At 38.2% G+C, this 17353-nt stretch overlaps 1 protein-coding gene across 2 annotated transcripts in view; it reads left to right on the forward strand.

Annotated features, from left to right (window-relative positions):
- The window catches only part of CDK15 (cyclin dependent kinase 15), a 111730-nt gene that overhangs the window by 47604 nt on the left and 46773 nt on the right, over positions 1–17353 (forward strand). For both annotated transcript variants that reach the window (XM_056111814.1, XM_056111815.1), the window contains exon 9: positions 8805–8898. In XM_056111814.1, the coding sequence (XP_055967789.1) occupies positions 8805–8898 (94 nt within the window). The remainder of the gene's footprint in view (positions 1–8804; positions 8899–17353) is intronic.

The raw sequence follows: 17353 nt of genomic DNA on the forward strand, positions 1-17353 counted from the left end.
CTTTTAATTGTAGCCATAGGTCAGTTAGCAAGATTTATGTCGATTTCCAGAGGCTACTTGTTGTGACAGGGCACTTCTCCCTCTCTGCTATGGGAAGGGTGAATGCCTTGCTTTGGCAGATAGATGATGCCTTGCTTTGGCAGATGGAGAGGTCAAGGGTTCATCCTGTGTTTGTTGCTGTTGTCTTCAGCTCAAAGTAACCCTTATGCCAAAGTAGCATATTTGAGGGGTGACATATGAGTCAAAGTTTTAAAAGGTACAGGAATACTAAAGAGCAGTAATGGATTAAAGAAAACCAAAGAGACACGCCAACTAAATATACTGTAATGTGTGGTCCTAAATTGGATTTTGGGAAGAATAGGTGAGACAGTAGGTGAGACAATAGGTGATATACAAATAGGGACTATGGGATAGATACTGGTATCATATCAGTATTAAATTATTTGATCTTGAAAAACTGCAGTTTTGGGAGGGGTCGCATCCACAAGTGCTAAACTAGTTCTCTGGCCCCTGCATAGTTGTTTTTTAAATAATGTATTGAACACCATGAATTATAAAATTATTTATAATTAAGCTCCAGGGGTACAATGTTCAATCACTAATCCTTTCACCTAAAGTAGAAATAGAACAATAGGCACCTTTCATTGAATTTACTGAACTTAATTCACTCTCATTCGCTCTTATACCTAGTTGTTAGATATTTGGTCTTTGCATTACATCTCATTCTGTGAGATGCTTCTTACCACCTTCATTTTTTTCTCCATTTCAGAAAGGGTAGAAAGGAATGAATAGCAGATTCTCTAATTCACAAAGGAAAAAAAATAAGGTAGTGGGAGATCCTATTGTTTTAGTCCTTGTAGCTCTATAGGGACAAATTGAATACCTGGGTAGGAGGCAGATGACTATAGGCAAGCTTGAGAGTCTTTGTCTTAGAGACATAAATTCTAATGCATAATTCCAGAATCTCCCCTATGCTGTGAGCCCCAGTGCCATTGGGAAACTCCGCGCAAATGATTAGACTATAGGAGATGGACACATGGGGCATAGTGGTTATCCCTAACACTTGCAGCCAATGTTCTCTACCCCCTACATCTTTTCTCTCTTACTTTCTTCTAAAGCTTCAAAGATTCCATTTGAAACTTCAACAAGAAAAGCTTCCATGTTTCAGAATGATTATATTGTTTTTACTTTTTTATGTATTGTGCTAAAACAGACATACGTACTATGGACCATTTTAAAATGTACAATTCAGTAAAGCTGAATCCTTTCACAGTGTTCTGCAACTATCGATCACTTCAGCCGTCTCCAGACCTTTCATCACCCCAAACAAATACTCTGAACCCATTAAATAAGAGCTCCCTGCACTTCACCTCTTCAGCCCCTGGGAACCTCAGTTCCACATTCTGTCTCTCTGAATTTGCAATTTACCACGGATTCAGACAGCTGCTGGTTTCAAGATTACAGGAAGTTGTCCCTGCCCATGAGAATCATTGTAGCTGAATTTATGAACACAAACTTCCAAATATAAGGAGAGGCCCAGGGAAAAAGACTCAGAAATGTCCAGTGATTGTCCTCTTATATACTGCTCTGAACAGGAGATTTTATTTATTTATTTTTATTTTTCAGCAGGGAAAAATAAAATACAGATTCATTTCTCCCTAAAGCATTTTTATATGCTCCTCGCACCTCTCAAAATCCTAGAACTCCTGAGATATTTTTCTGTCCCCTGAGATTGCCAAAGGAATCTGAGGAATCTTTTTCTCTCTTGTGGAAGAATTTGTTCATGCTCAGAATAGAGAAAAGGTTAGTAGAAGAGCCAGCAAAGGCAAGAAACATGTAAGAAGCTTCCTTGAACTTGACTGAAGAACCACAGTTGGAGCAATAAAATGACCCAGCGCATCTCTCCTTTCTGGAAGGATTTGCTGTTTGAAGCCATCAGGCTTTTTTCCCTGCATGTGAAGTTCCCCTTCATCTCCATGAGTTGCCCCAAGGGTATCTCCATAGAGCAGAAATCCTCTGAGAGGCCCAAAGATATGTAGGGTAAGAAGAGCCACAGGAATGAAGATTAAGGAACAAAACAGAGGAATAAAAGGAAATAGGAACTGGTTCCCTATCTGAACTTGAATGTTCAGAATATTGAACATGTTTGCTTAAGGCTTGTCTGGGGTAGGCAAAATGGATGATAGCCACATCACGTGTATAAGTATAAGAAGCAAATAGAAAAATAAAATCTCTCTGAAGAACAGATGAAAAAATAGGAAGATGAACTTTACATTTTAAAAAACAATGCCCATACCTATAAAACATCTTTCATCTTTTCAACTTGAGATTCACAAATATATTTTCTTATCTCTGCATTGATATCTAGGGTACTTGCATATATCCCAGGTACTGAAACAGAGCTGAAATAGGAATTATGTCTGACTTGTATTCTAAGTGTGTCCACATATGTATACATGCATGCAGACACATACACACACACATACACAAACACACACACACACTCCTCTTATATATGTATGCTTTGATTCTAGCTAGGTTAGAAAAGGAAGGTTTTAATCTGTCCCTAAACACGTTCAAAAAGAAACAGGTAAGGGAATGCCTGTTTCTAAACATACAACTGCAAAAGGAGAATTTACATCAAATATAGATATTTTATTGTATAACACAAATATCTGTTATTCTGAAGTATTTACATCTTGTAGTTGCTAATAACCAGGATGGTTTTAAACCATTGTACAGTTTTTCATTCTATCTAGTATACTCTGTGTGTGTGTGTGTGTGTGTGTGTGTGTGTGTGTGTGTGTGTATTCATACTAGGAGGTTCTCAAGGCTTACTCCTGGATCTGTGCTCAAGCATTACTCCTAGAGGAACTGGGGGAATCATATGGGGTCCAAGAGATCAAACCTGGGTCAGCCATATGCAAGGCAAATGCCCTCTCCAGTTCCTATTCTCAATAGACTGCTTATGTCTTTAATATCTGTTTCTTTAAAGACAAGAATCTTTTAAAAAGATCATGAATATTTATAAACAAATAGGTCAGAGAGATAATTCAGTGGACTAAGTGCAGGCTCTGTATTCAGGAGGTCAGGAGTTCTATTCCTGACTTCATATCCCTGACACTCCACCCGCAACACTGCCAGGACGAAACCCTGACCACCAATCTGGGAATAGTTCCTGAGCATTGCCAGATGTGGCTCCAAATCCCTTCCCTTTCCTAAATAAAAATAAAGACAAGCAAATTAGGAGCTTTATTATTATTTTTATTTTGGTTTTGGGGCCACATCTGGTGATGCTCAATGGTTACTCCTGGCTCTTCACTCAGGAGTCACTCCTGGCAGTACTTGGGGACTATATGGAATGCTGAATATCAAACTTGGTATGGCCATGTGCAAGTCTACACCCTACCCACTGTACTATCATACTGGCCCCCCAATTAGGAGTTTTAAATTAAAAATAGAACTGAAAAGAGGATTCAGTGGGGTAAATGCATGCATGCAGGTAAACCCCAGTTTGATTCCCAGCATTGCACGGTCCCCTGAGCGTTGCAGGAAATGATCCCTGAGCAGAGAGCTAGGAATAGCTCCTGAGCACCACTGGATGTAGCCCCCAAACAAAATAATAAAGTAAAATTTACCTTAAGATACTGTGGTATAATAATAATAATAATAATAATAATAATAATAATAATAAGACAGTGGTAGGGCATTTGCCTTGATGAGGCCGACATGGCCAACCCGAGTTCAATTCCTCTGCCCCTCTTGGAGAGCCCGGCAAGCTACTGAGAGTATCTCGCCCGCATGGCTAAGCCTGGCAAGCTACCTATGACGTATCCAATATACCAAACATAGTAACAAGTCTCACGATGGAGCCATTACTGGGCCCGCTCGAGCAAATTGATTAACAACAGGAGGGCAGTGACGGTGACAGTTATTATTCATCATATTCTTTTGTCTGTGTTTACTATTTACCAGATTTTAAAGTTACATTTTTCTGATCAAAGTTCTTGTGTGAGATATCAAGATATCTCATTTTAAAAATCAATAGGAAAAAAATATAATAGTCATTATGTACAAATTACTTTTCTGTTTATTTGTGCTTTTGTTTTTGTCTGGTCTGGGGACCATTCCTACTATGCTCTGATCTTACTTCTAGCTCTGTGCTTAGGGATCACTCACTCCTGGTTATGTTCAAGGGAACATACACAATGCCAGGGATGAACTGGGATCAACTGTATACAAGGAAAATGTCTTACTTTGTACAGTGAACTACTATTTATTCCTGTGGCAAAACAAAACAAAATAAATATTGGAGATGACAATCACATGTTGTTTGGAGAAGAAAAAGAAAATGGCCTGTGAAACTCAATCTGATAATATTTACACACACACAGATCTAATGTATGTGCATATATATGTATTATAATTCTATGAATAAAATTATATTATTTGTATAATAATGAAACTATGCATAATGATGCCAAATAAAAATATAAATATTAGAATATTAGGTCATAAAATGATTTTTAATCTCTTTTGACATAAGATATAGTTAAACTTTAATCTTTCAGGGCCAGAACAATAATAAAGTGAGTAGGGTATTTACCTTGTAGGCAGTCAGCCCAGCTTTGATTCCCGGCATCCTATTTGGTCTCCCCTGTACCACCAAGAGTAACTTCTGAGTGTAGAACCAGGGTGAGCACCATTGGGTGTGACCCAAACACGTCTGCCCCTCAAATTTCAATCTTATTTCTAATATATACTCTCTTCACAAACCAGACACAACATAAAAGTTATTTTTTAGCTTGTTTATCAAGAAATCTGCTTACTCCACACAATTTAAAACAAAAAGCAAGTATTTATAGCCAGATGGAAAAAGAAAAAATTATTATATGTAATAAATACATATGAATACTATTAAGAACCATATTTTAAGTGACTTAATAATAAATCTTGAATACTACAGTGATCTACAATAAAATGTTTGACTTAAGTATTCTTTATCATACCATACAAAAATGTCAAGATGATTAAGGGAGTTTGCAAAATTATGTGTATGGTGAAAGGGATTTCAAATTTCAGCATTGAACCATGGGGATAATCTCTGTAATCAGTCACCTGAACCATTTTTATCACTCAGAAGACTTAAGAGAATAAAAAAGTACATTATTAGTAAAATAAATCTTACTCCTTACTGTCTCCCAGGAATTATCCTCCAGTTCAACTGCACAGAAAAGAAAATTTTTATTTTACCCTTTTCAAATCTCATTGCACGCACACAATCTTGTAGCTCAGTCTCAGTGACATCTCACTAGTATTGTCAGGCAGGCCACTGCCGATGTGACATGTTCCCTCTGCACACGTGTGAACATCAAATGTGCCGGCATCGACACTTAAGAATGGATGTCGTGATTTGCAAGAAGTCTTGCAGACAGAAGAACATTTTTCCTCTTCTTCATTTAATCCCTAAGAACCAAACGGTTGTGGAAAGGAATGAATCAGACATGTTTAGCAACATTCTTTAAGCAGGAGTCAAAAGTGGATAACTATGTAATTACAAGTTCAGCTTAGGAGCAGCATCAGTGACTCTTAGCTCTTTGATGGATGATTTGAAGAAACGCTGCAGCATCAGACTCCTGAGAGAGGACAAGCTCATGGAGAGGCAGGCGCCAAAGAATCAAATGCTAAGTGTGAAAGGATTTTAATAATACCTAAACCAATTTATTTACATTAGTGTTCCTTTTCTTTTTGCATGTACAAGTTGGGATAATTAGTTTAAGATTATAACATCTCTTTCACTAAAGTTTAAAGAAAACATTCTGATCATGTCAGTTTAATTTGAAGGGTCTTTTTTATTAATAGTACAGAAAGTAACGGTGCCTGTTACAATGATAGCATCTTAGATTTCATGAAAGAGCGAATTCAGTTGGGGCACTCAGTGCTGTTCCTCTCTTCTCATAAAATGGATAGTTAATGAGCTTGAATAGGTTCAAATGTTTACTTTGTATATTTAAGGCTGGTTACTTTCCATGTGAACAAAGACCTGCAAACAGTTTTTATTCTGGTTTCACATAGGGACTTCAATTTGCTCAAGCAATTTTTATTTATTTAAAAAATTCGTCGAGGCACTGTGGGTTGGAGTAATAGTACAGCGGGTAGGGCATTTGCCTTGCACACAGCCAACATGGCCGACCCGAGTTCGATTCCTTCGCCCCTCTCGGAGAGCCCGGCTAGCTACCGAGAATATCTTGCCCGCACGGCAAAGCCTGGCAAGCTACCCGTGATGTATTCTATATGCCAAACATAGTAACAACAAGTCTCATGATGGAGATGTTACTGGGCCCGCTCAAGCAAATTGATGAACAACGGGAGGACCGTGACTGTGACTGTTGAGGCACTGTGATTTACAACGTTATTCATGATTTAGTTTCAGGCATACAATGGTCAAACACACCAGTTCCTTCATCAGTGCCCTCTTCCCTCCACCAATGTCCCCAGTTCGCCCCTGCCTTTCCCCCCCACCCCCGTCCCAGTCTGCCTCTATGGCAGACAACTATGGTTTCATGCAAAGCATTTTACAGCCTTCCAGAACTTCTCTTTCCCCTCCTCTTCTTCCTCCTCCAGTGTGACCACTTTCTCTCCTTCATTGTCATAGTGTTCATCCCCCAATCCCTAGAGGGATGCTTCCTATGGAAAACCAGTTCTCATGTTTCTCCATTTCTATTGCTTTTAGGCATTTGTTATTCTCCTACAGCGTGTTGTTGGTGATCTTTATTTCTTTTTAAAATGTCATGGCTAAAAAAAGGAAAGAAAATTTTGCAAACCACAATACCCAAAAGGAGAGAGAGAACAAAAGGGAATGCCCTGCCACAGAGGCAGGGTGTGATGGGGGGACTAGGGGGTGGGAGGGATGCTGGGACCCGTGGTGATGGAAAATGGGCACTGGAGGAAGGATGGGTACTTGATCATTGCATAACTGAAACCCAAGCACAAAAATATGTAAGCCTACAATTGTACCTCATGGTGTTTCACTAATAAAAATTTAAAAAATAAATAAATAAAAATAAACTATTCAGGTCTCCCAAAGAAGAATAGAAAGAGCTATGCTTGGAATATCACGTTTCACTCAAATGAGAGAACGAATCCGGAGTTCTGACATCCGTCGACGATCAAGGATCAGGGACGCTGTCTCATTTGCCAAGGTGTCAAAAATCAGATGGGCTGGTCACGTAATGAGATTTAAAGACGACTGTTGGACTAGAGCTGTTACTGATTGGATTCCACGGGATGTCAAGAGACCGCGTGGCCGCCCACCTACCAGATGGTCAGACTTCTTTGTCAAGATCATGAACGATCGGTTTGAGGCCCTTCATGTTCCCGGAGCGAAGAGATGACATTGGGCTACACTAGCACGCGACAGGGACAAATGGAGACGTTACTGGCGCCTGCTCGAGCAAATCGATGACTAACGGGAAGTTAAGTGATTAAGTGATTAAACTTAATTGGCTTGGAGACAAAAAAAATAAAGAATCATCATTGATAGTTAAGTGACTGAAGGAAATCACTTAAAAATTATTTCTACAAAGGAATTTTGAGATTTTTTAAATAAATTAAGTTGCAAGTTAAAAAAAAGAAAAGAAAAGAAAAATGTCAAGGATCCTTTTTTTAAAAAAATTTTTTTAATTGAATCACTCTGAGATAGACCATTACAAAGCTGTTCATGATTGGATTTTAGTTATACAGTCATGGGTTCTTTTATAGGGAATTCTTAAATGTCGTGGGTATTCTTATAGGGAATCTGCATAATGAATCTGTATAATGCTTCGGGCAGTATTGTCATTTTGACAATGTTAATCCTTCCTATCCATGAACAGAGGATGTATTTCAATTTCCTCATGTCTTCTTTTATTTCTTTTAATAGTTTTTTGTAGTTAGTTTCCTTTTATGGGTCTTTCACCTCTTGTTAAGATGATTCCTACTACTTGATTTCTGAGGTGCAGTTGTGAAAAGAATTAAAAAACACTTCTCTCTCTTCTATTCCATTGTTTGCATATTTAAAAGTCATAGATTTTTGTGTGTTCATTTTGTAGCCTGCCATTTTACTGTACAAGTTCATTGTGTCTAGGGCCTTTTTTGTAGAGTGTTTAGGGCTTTCTAAATATAGTATCATGTCATCTATAAATAGTGAGAGCTTGACTTATCTTTCTCATCTGAATACTCTTAATATCTCTTTTTTTGCCAAGACATTTTTTAAAAAAATATTTATTTTTATTGAATCACCATGAGAAAAAACAGTTACAAAGTTGTTCATGGTTGGGCTTCAGTCATACAATGTTCTAACCTCTGTCCCTTCACCAGTGTACATTTCCCACCACTACCATTGTCCTTTTCCTTCTCACCACACTTCCCTCCTCTATGGCAGGTGCTTTTCTTCTCTCTCTCTGTCCTTTTGGCCATTATGTTTTGCAATATGGGTACTGAATGGTTATCGTGTTTGTTTCTTTACCTACTACAGCACTCAGTTCTTGTCCATAGTGATCATTTCCATCTATCATTGTCATAGTGGTCCCTTCTCTATCCTAACTCTATTACCTCACCACCAATACTGACAAGCGTCTAACTGTGGACCAGTCCTCCAGGCCTTTATTTCTACTGTCCTTGGGTATTAGTGCCAAAAGATTTTTAATAGCATTTAATTGCCAAAAAAAATTTCTTGGAGAAATGTTTGTCATTAAAATGTTATTTGAGTTTTATTTATATGACTTCCTTTATAGCTTTGGGTTGACTCTGGTTTCCTTTGCTAGGGGTGCAGGCTGTATCTTCATTGAAATGTTCCAGGGCCAACCTTTGTTTCCTGGGGTGTCCAACATCTTGGAACAGCTGGAGAAGATCTGGGAGGTAAGAAAAAAAGATTCCTGGCTTTTTCTCCTCTGGAGAAGTCTGTGTTCTCTCTTAAACACCTCTCTCTCTCTCTCTCTCTCTCTCTCTCTCCCCTCCCCCCTCTTTCCCTTTCCCTCACACTTTTCTAAATTTCTTTCAATAAAACCTGCTTTTGCAAAGAGAGAAGGGGTGGGTGTAGATTTGTTCCTAGGAAAAAAAAATATGTATGTGCATTTCAAACTTTGAACCAAGTTTCTCTTCGAGACAATGAAGTAGTCCATCTGCTTTAAGGCACTAAGCTGCATTGGGCCAGAGACACAGCTTAATAGGCTGAGCACAGGCTTTGCATGCAGGATGCCTAGGTTCAACCACATGGTCCCCTGAGGGACACAAGGATTGACACAGAGTATCAAGCTGGGAATTGCCCCTGAGAATTCCTGGGTGTGGCCAAAAATGAAGGCTGTGGAAACTGATATTTGTTCCAGGTATCAGCACCTTTGAGATGAATGTCAAGAACCCCTCTGCTGCCCATCAGCAGCTCAGAAATCTATCTGCCCCCTACTCTGATTGCTCAATGTCCAGAGGCAATTTCTGCCATCATTACTTAAATGAATGTACTGTGGCACCCCCGTTCCTACCATGTACTTTGTCCTGGACTGTGTCAAACAAATATGAGATGAAATTCTAATAAGACAAAGATTTTCTTTGTCAGTGTGAGAGAAGTATACTCTTTATTATGCTTTTCCTAAGGAGTGTGTGTGTGTGGAACCAGGAATCAAATTCAGGATCTCACAGATGCAAGCAAGTGCTTTACTGCTGAGCTACCTCCGTAGCTCCCTAGACCAAATTCTTTTTCTCTGGGACAGAGGATGTCTTCTGAGCAGTGCTCAGGAGGTTCAGGCGCCCAGTCTGGTGGTTCTCTGTGATTCAGGCTGGCAGTTCATTGCAAGGACCTCATGTGGCACTGCTGTCCTTCAGTGCCAGAGATCACTGGGGCTATCCAAGGGGGCTTGGGAGGGGTGGTAAGCATACAGAGCTGCACCTGGTAACATTCCTGCTACTCTGTGGTGCTGGGGATTGAATTGAGGTCTCGTGCTTTAAGCCCTGTACTGTCTCTCTGGTCCTCCAAAATAATTCTTAATGTGTGTATGATTTGATTTCTTGATTCATTATTTATTCCTATCTCATTTACCTATAATATCCTTTCCATTGTTAGTTCTTGTGCCATGTACTGTAGTCATTGGTACATGGCTTGGCTTTTTGATGACCTTTAAAATTCTGCTAAAACATAATATAAACCCTATATAAAATTGACCATTTTAATTATTTTAAGTGTCCATTTTAACTATTATAAGTGCATAGTTTATTGTCATAATTACATCACAACCATCATTGTCATCCATTTTCAAATTTTAAAAAAAATCATCCCTAACAGATGCCCTGTACTCTCCATCTTTCCTTCTCCTTGCCCTCCTCCTCACATCTACATTTTGTGTCTGTGATCTGTAATTTTAGGTATTTCATGTAAGTAGAGCCTTGTAGTATTTGTCTTCGATATCTGACTTATTTCAGTGAGTAAAATATTTGCAAGTTTTCATGGCATAGAATATGTCAAAGTCCTTTTTTTTTTTTTTGCTTTGGCATGGGGAATGTGGGAGTATGGGCCACACCCTGTGGTACTCAGTGTCTATTTCTAGCTCTGTACTCAGGGGACCATATGTGGTATTAGGGATTTGAACCAGAGTCACAGCCACTACAGTTGCATTCAAGGCAGGTGTCTTACCTTCTGTTCTATCTTTCTGACTCCTTGAACACTTTAAACTGGAGACAGAGGGGATTTTTGCTTGTTATTGTCCATCCTGCTTTTATTCAAATTTGCTTGCTCAAGCAGATATCTGGAGAATTTTCATACAGTAAAGAGCACCTCTGCAATATTCTGCTACAGAGTGAGCAGTGGGGAAAGTGCAGGTGAGGAAACTTGTCTTCTTTCAAGCTCTCTCTTTTAAAAAAACAAACCAGTCTTATTCATTTTTAAAAATGTTAATTGTTTTGGTTTTGGGGCCACAGCCAGCAGTATTCATGGCTTATTTCTGACTCATTGATCACTCCAACAATGCTGGAGGAATATGGGGTGACAGGGATCAAACCCAGGTCAGCCAAGCCATGTGCAACGCAAGCACCCTACTGATTTTTTTGTATTATCACTTCACCCCTTTTAAATAGTTCTAATTTATCTATCCCCATTTTTTTCTTCCTGTCCAGTTATGTCATACATTTTTATTTTCAAATTATGTTCCCACTATGGAGTCCTTCATTTATTTCTTTTTAAGTTGAGTTATCTTTAATACTCACAAAGGTAAGGAATATTTTCAGGGAATGTTTATAAAAGAGGGGAAAGATTTATCCCTCGACCACATATATGTCTTGATTGCTTGTCTCTGTTTCTCTGCTTGCCTTTTCCTACCCTGAAGAAGCCTGCACGTTCTCTCTCGAACATATTTCCTCTTCTCTCCCCTCATACCTTTCAAAATAAGTTTCAATAAAAACTTTCTTGCTTCAGGAGAAAAAAGATGTAGTTACTAGTTTAAAGGGTCACAGACTGATTTCTGTGAAGAAATTGTATGAAGAGGAGATTATGGGTACAGGGAAAGAAAAATATTCTATGCAGTCTATTGCTTTACATTTCTGACCAAGGAGACATTATTTTCTAGATTTAAAAAAATGTGCTTGTGAATTGAAGACACCTCATAGAGATTAATTACTATCGTTACATTTTCTTTTGGAAACATGGTGGGTATTATGGTCCAACATGAAAAAAATTAATTGGAAAGCATTTCCCAACTAAAGTACATTTTTAAGCCAAAAAGATTCTTTCTCAAAACTCTCCGGCAAGACAGATAAATACTGTCTCCAAACAGCATTATGCATCCTATAACATCACTTAAGTTGAAGGGAACCTAATGTAATGATTTGGAGTATAATCTGGCTTTGAATTCTATTCCCTTCTGGCTAAATGAACTTGAACAAGACATGCAGTCCCTCAGAGCTTCAGTTTTCTCATTTGTTAAATGGGAATGGAGATAATGATTCTTGCTCTGAGAATTTCATAAGATCCAATACTTTAAAAGCTCTATATACCAAAAATATTTAATAACTTAATTGCTGCCATTCAATTAATATACTATATATCACAGGTAATTGATATATATAATGTAGATATGTGTGTATATATATCTTAATGGGAATGTACACACACACACACACACACACACACACACACATATATATATCAATAGCCTCATAGCTAACAAAGCTTTCCTAATATTTAACCTATGTGTTCTTGCCTTCTACCTAGTATTTTTTTTAATGTAGGAGTACTGCTATTTATTCATCAATTGAATAAGACCTTCTACCTAGTATTACAATTGTTGCTCATAAGAGATGAATAAAGCACACTTTGAATTGCCTACACTTCACCTTGAAATGACTTTTTACACATTTGAAGGGTTTTTTCTACTCATTTTATCAGGAAGCAACACTTATTGGACACTTATCTAAACTGCTTTGCAAGGTCTTAAAATAATTTACAAGGTGTGGGGGAAAGGAAAGCTAGGAAAACACATTATCTGTGCTTCCAAGTGTTGTTCAGTCTAGATGAGGTGATGCGTGAATATATGTAAAAAATAACCCCATAAACTATGCATATGTATAAAAGGCTATATGTGCAGATAGTTACTATACATATAATTCTGAAATAAGTGTGCTATTAGGACACTTTATAAGTTGTCTTTAAGCTGATTTCTGAACATTGCTTACTATTTTTAAATCATCATGATCTCAAAAGCAATCATTTTACAGTTCTTTGCATTTGGCACAGTGCTCAAGACACAGTTTGAAAGAGTTAGCCCTTGGCTATTGATTCAAGTTTGTAGAACTGATCTTGGTGACCAACACTGGCCATCTGTAGGATGTTTAAGGTAATGTAGTAAATGGAAGAATTTAGACTTAAATCTGGACATAAAGTTTTGAAGCATGAGTGACACAGTAAAAACAGACATGTCTGAACAAATCAGTACAACAGGCCCGCCCAGGGAAGTCATACTCAGTTATACCATTATCCTTATTACACTGCAAGAGATCAAAGGGTCTTTATTTTGACATTTATGACAACTCATTACAAATTTTAAACAAGTAAACACGTTAGAAATAACACTGGCCTGGGATGTTTGTGTGTGTGTGTGTGTGTGTTCTAAACCCCTTTCTCACTTCAGATTACAGGGTGGAGCAAGTTGCATCATCAACATCCTTAGGTTTCCAGAGTCTTATGTTGCATTTGATTTTCTGACTACATGAAGTTGTTTGTAACTTCTTTGAATAAGGTATCAAATGAATATTAAAATGTGAAATCATAAAATATTTAAATATAATGTTAACTATCATTATCTTAAGTCATAATATTCTTTACTGTTCTTTAGATGCCCCACTCCTGTCTCCCCCTCCCCCGCACTCCCCTCCCCTGAGCTATTTCTCAGGGTTTTGGGATATGTATATCTCACTGTTAACCTTCAGTCTCTGCTGATCAGGGAGAGAGTTCCAATTCTGTGCTGGGTTACTAGGATTTGTGGGCATCGGCAAGTTAGGTTCAATAAGTCTCATTTTCCCCCTTGTCCTGTCCAAGAAAATAGAGGCTACACATTTATTCTTACATCTGTAACTCCACACTCTGAGGGCAAAGTCACCACAGTGAACATTAGATTGATTCTATCACAACAACTTAAAATTATTTTAAAGAGACTACAAATAGCTCCTGAATTTCTGTATTACTAAATATGGTCTACACAGATCAAAATAGGATGCTATTTGGGGCTCTAAAAGAGTTGATGGACCCAAGCACAAAAATTTGTAAATCTACAACTGTACCTCAGAGTGTTTCACTAACAAAAATTTAAAAAAAAAATGTAAATGACGGAGAATGGACACTGGTGGAGGGATGGGTACTTGATCATTGTATAACTGAAACCCAAGCACAAAAATTTGTAAGTCTACAACTGTACCTCATGGTGTTTCACTAATAAAAATTAAAAAAAAAATAGCCAAATATAAGATAAAAAAATAATAAAAAAAAAAAAGTTGATGGGGGGATTGCTTCTTTGTAAGCAATGGATTCATCTACTTCTAAAGTCTGACCACAATTTTTTCCTCTATAGTAATTCTAAGATCTCACACTGAGGAATAAAGACATAATGAGAAGTCTTGAATTTTTAAAATCATCTTCTAAAATACATCTCTTGTTCACTGGTGACTTCTTAGAATCTAATTCTTTCAACAAGTGTTTTTTTTTTTCTATTTTTTAAGTAAATGATCCCAGAGCCAATCCTAAAATCAGAATAAAATAACTAGACAAACTTTAAATCCATTAATCAAAAATACCTTCAGTTTCCATTCCAAGAAAGGCAGATAAATAGTCCCTGTAGCTCACTGTGGCTTCAAACATCGCACTCACTAGCTGCCTTTTAAGAGTCTTTAGGGAGGGACTAAATCAACAATTCTTGGTTTTCAGTTTCCCAGAGAGTGAAGTAGAGATTTAGTAATTTTCTCATGTGAAAAAGAATTTAATAACTTTCAAAACAGAAACTGAGCATCATATGTCCAAACAAAGCATGTTGAATTATTATTTAAACTTTAAAACTTTTTGTAAAACTTTAACAATGAAATATAAGTGTTAGCATATTTTAGAAATTTTGGTAGCTATTTTGTTGGCTTTAATTAAACACAACTCAAAGTAACCAACAAATCTGGTAACTTTCACCTTAAAGAAAATGATATGTTCATTATTTATTTCCTTTGTAGCTTTTTCTTCTTTCCTCTTTTTGTTCACTATGTTTTGTCACCAACAGGAGACTATGGGTACATGTGAACTACACCCATTTATTTATATGCACATCTGTGCAAATGCTTAAGACGTAGGTCAAAAAAGAAGAATTAGCTTCCCATCCTCTGACCTTCAGCCACAAAAGAAGAATTAGTTTAGTTGGTTTTTCAAAATGGATTCCAGGATTCTTCATGTTCCCTCAGGCTCAGGGAGGTTCATAGAGAAAGCCCATAATCCTCTCAGCAGCTTTTCAGTTTGTTTGGGGAATGGATCAAAGAGAGAAGATTTTACTGGGTGGATGATTTTTTCATTATATAAGGCAAAATAGTAATCCAGTGTCTTTTGTTTAAGAACAAACTGACCAGACACCACAAAGTATACCTCTCAGCTGGAGTTCTAGTCAGCAAGCTGGTAGATCTAAGATTCAGAATTCCTCATTGATTATGATCAGTTATTATTGTTGGGCATTTGACTTTCTGCCATCACAAATGGGCTGGCAACTATAGCCAGCATTTTCCAAATGATTGTTTTACAAGAGATGCTTCTAAAAGAATTATATTGAGATGTGCTTCTAAGAAGAGTTATATTGCTACAGTATAATGAAGCCTACCAGTGTTTTTCTTATTTTTCACAAAATAATGTTATTATAATCCTAGATGAAATGAACATTGATTGGGTTTTTGTAATCATCTTAAAAGAATGGTAAGAAGATGATTATTAGAGAACTCACAGAAATTGTACGATCCAAAGTCTGAAATGCTTTGGCTTTGTATTTCAAAGACTGATTTTCATGTTAATTAAAAACTAGAGGTGATTGGTGATATAGCTCAGCAGTTGATCACTTCCCTTGTTTGTGTGAGACCTTGGGTTCGTCCCTTGCAGGAAAAAACAAACTAGAGCTTCAATTCATTATTACAAAATATAAGGATGCTCTTTTTAAAGAGATGATGTTACTGTTACAATGTACAAGTTAAAAACCAAGTACCACTGTCTCCTAGCCATAGAAATAAATAAGCACTTGAGATGAATTTTATAAAAACAGACTAAAATTAGGTTGTGGAATCATTTTTAGCTGAACTGTTGCTGCCTAAAGGTCAGTAATCCAAATTCATTTAAATTCATGCTCTTTGGGAAATAGCTGAATGCCCAGGAGGCATAGTTTTGAACTGTTCAGAGTTTCTATTGATACACACACACACACACACACACACACACACACACACACACACACACAAACCCCTTAACATAACCTAACTTATAACTCCAATATAGCAACCCAACAATGTATGATTCTCATGCAGTAAATGTTTAGTGACGAGAATATAGACTTTACGTGTGACTGTACGATCTGCCTCTGATCAAGTGAGTAAGTGAAATTAAAGGCTCAGAACTGTGTGTGTTGGGGCTCTTTAGAAAACTAGAACCAATGGGACATATATGGATATATATGGGTTTATAAGAGAAAACTTGATTAGGGGAATTGGCTCCTATGGTTGTGGGGGCATAGCTATGTTGCCTGCAAGCTGGGGCACCTGAAAGATGAATCCTATAACCTAGACTCAGGCTGAAGACACCAGGTGTTCTGATGTCTAAGAGCAGGAGAAGAAAAATGTCCCAGCTCAAGAAGAGAGAATTTCTTCTTTGTTTTGTTGCTATATTGTTGCTCTGTTTGTCTTTAATAAACCATAAGATGTCAGCTCATATTGGTGAGAGCAAATGTCTTTACACAGTCTATAATTCAAATACCTCACATATGCCAGAGAGATGGTACAGGGTGTAAGACACTTGCCTTGCATGCAGCTGAACCAAGTTTGATCACAGGTACTGCTTTTGGTCCCTCAAGCACCACCAGCAGTGATCTCTAAGCACAGAGCCAGGAGTAAGCCAAGTACAACCAAAAATTAAAAACCAACCAAACAAAACAAGCAGATGCCTCACAGACACACCCAGAAATATGTTAGTTTTCAATGTGATCACTGGGCGGCAGGGGAAAGCCCCGGCGACTCTCCCTCTCGCTGCCCAGGTTCTCTCGCCGCCCGGGTTTGGTGGTCTCAAATCACTTCCCAGCCAGGGGCGGCCCATGCTACATGTGGACAAAGGAGGAAACAAGGGCCAGGTTCATTGATGATCAGTTGCCATTTATTCCATTCTCCCCATGTGCCTGTTCCAGTCTCACTAAACTCATTCTAGTCTCACATTGCCCCTCATTGCATCTCTTCCTGTCTCTCCAGCTCAGCTCTCCACATGCTCCCTCTCACTGCCTTGTCTCTCCTCTTTCCACATGCCTGATCCTGCATTCTTCTCCATTCTTCTCCCTCTGTCTCCCTTGCTAGTCTCTCCGTGCTCCATCTTGCTGCCCTGGTCTCTCTCTCTCCCCTCCCCTCTCCCCCTCCTCCTCTTCCTCCCCCCTTCCCCCTCCCCCCTCTCTCCTCTCTCCTCTCTCCTCTTTCCTCTTTCCTCTCTCCTCTCTCCTCTCTCCTCTCCACATCTAGGGTAGCCTCCACATCCCATCAGGTAGCAAAATCAACATATGAAAGCCCTTCCTCTGCTCCTGGGCAACCACTTAAGGTGTTTTTCTCCTTTCCTTAGTTCAATAACTTA

The sequence above is a fragment of the Sorex fumeus genome, unplaced genomic scaffold (assembly GCF_029834395.1).
Source record: "Sorex fumeus unplaced genomic scaffold, SorFum_2.1 ptg000014l, whole genome shotgun sequence".
Taxonomy (NCBI): domain Eukaryota; kingdom Metazoa; phylum Chordata; class Mammalia; order Eulipotyphla; family Soricidae; genus Sorex; species Sorex fumeus.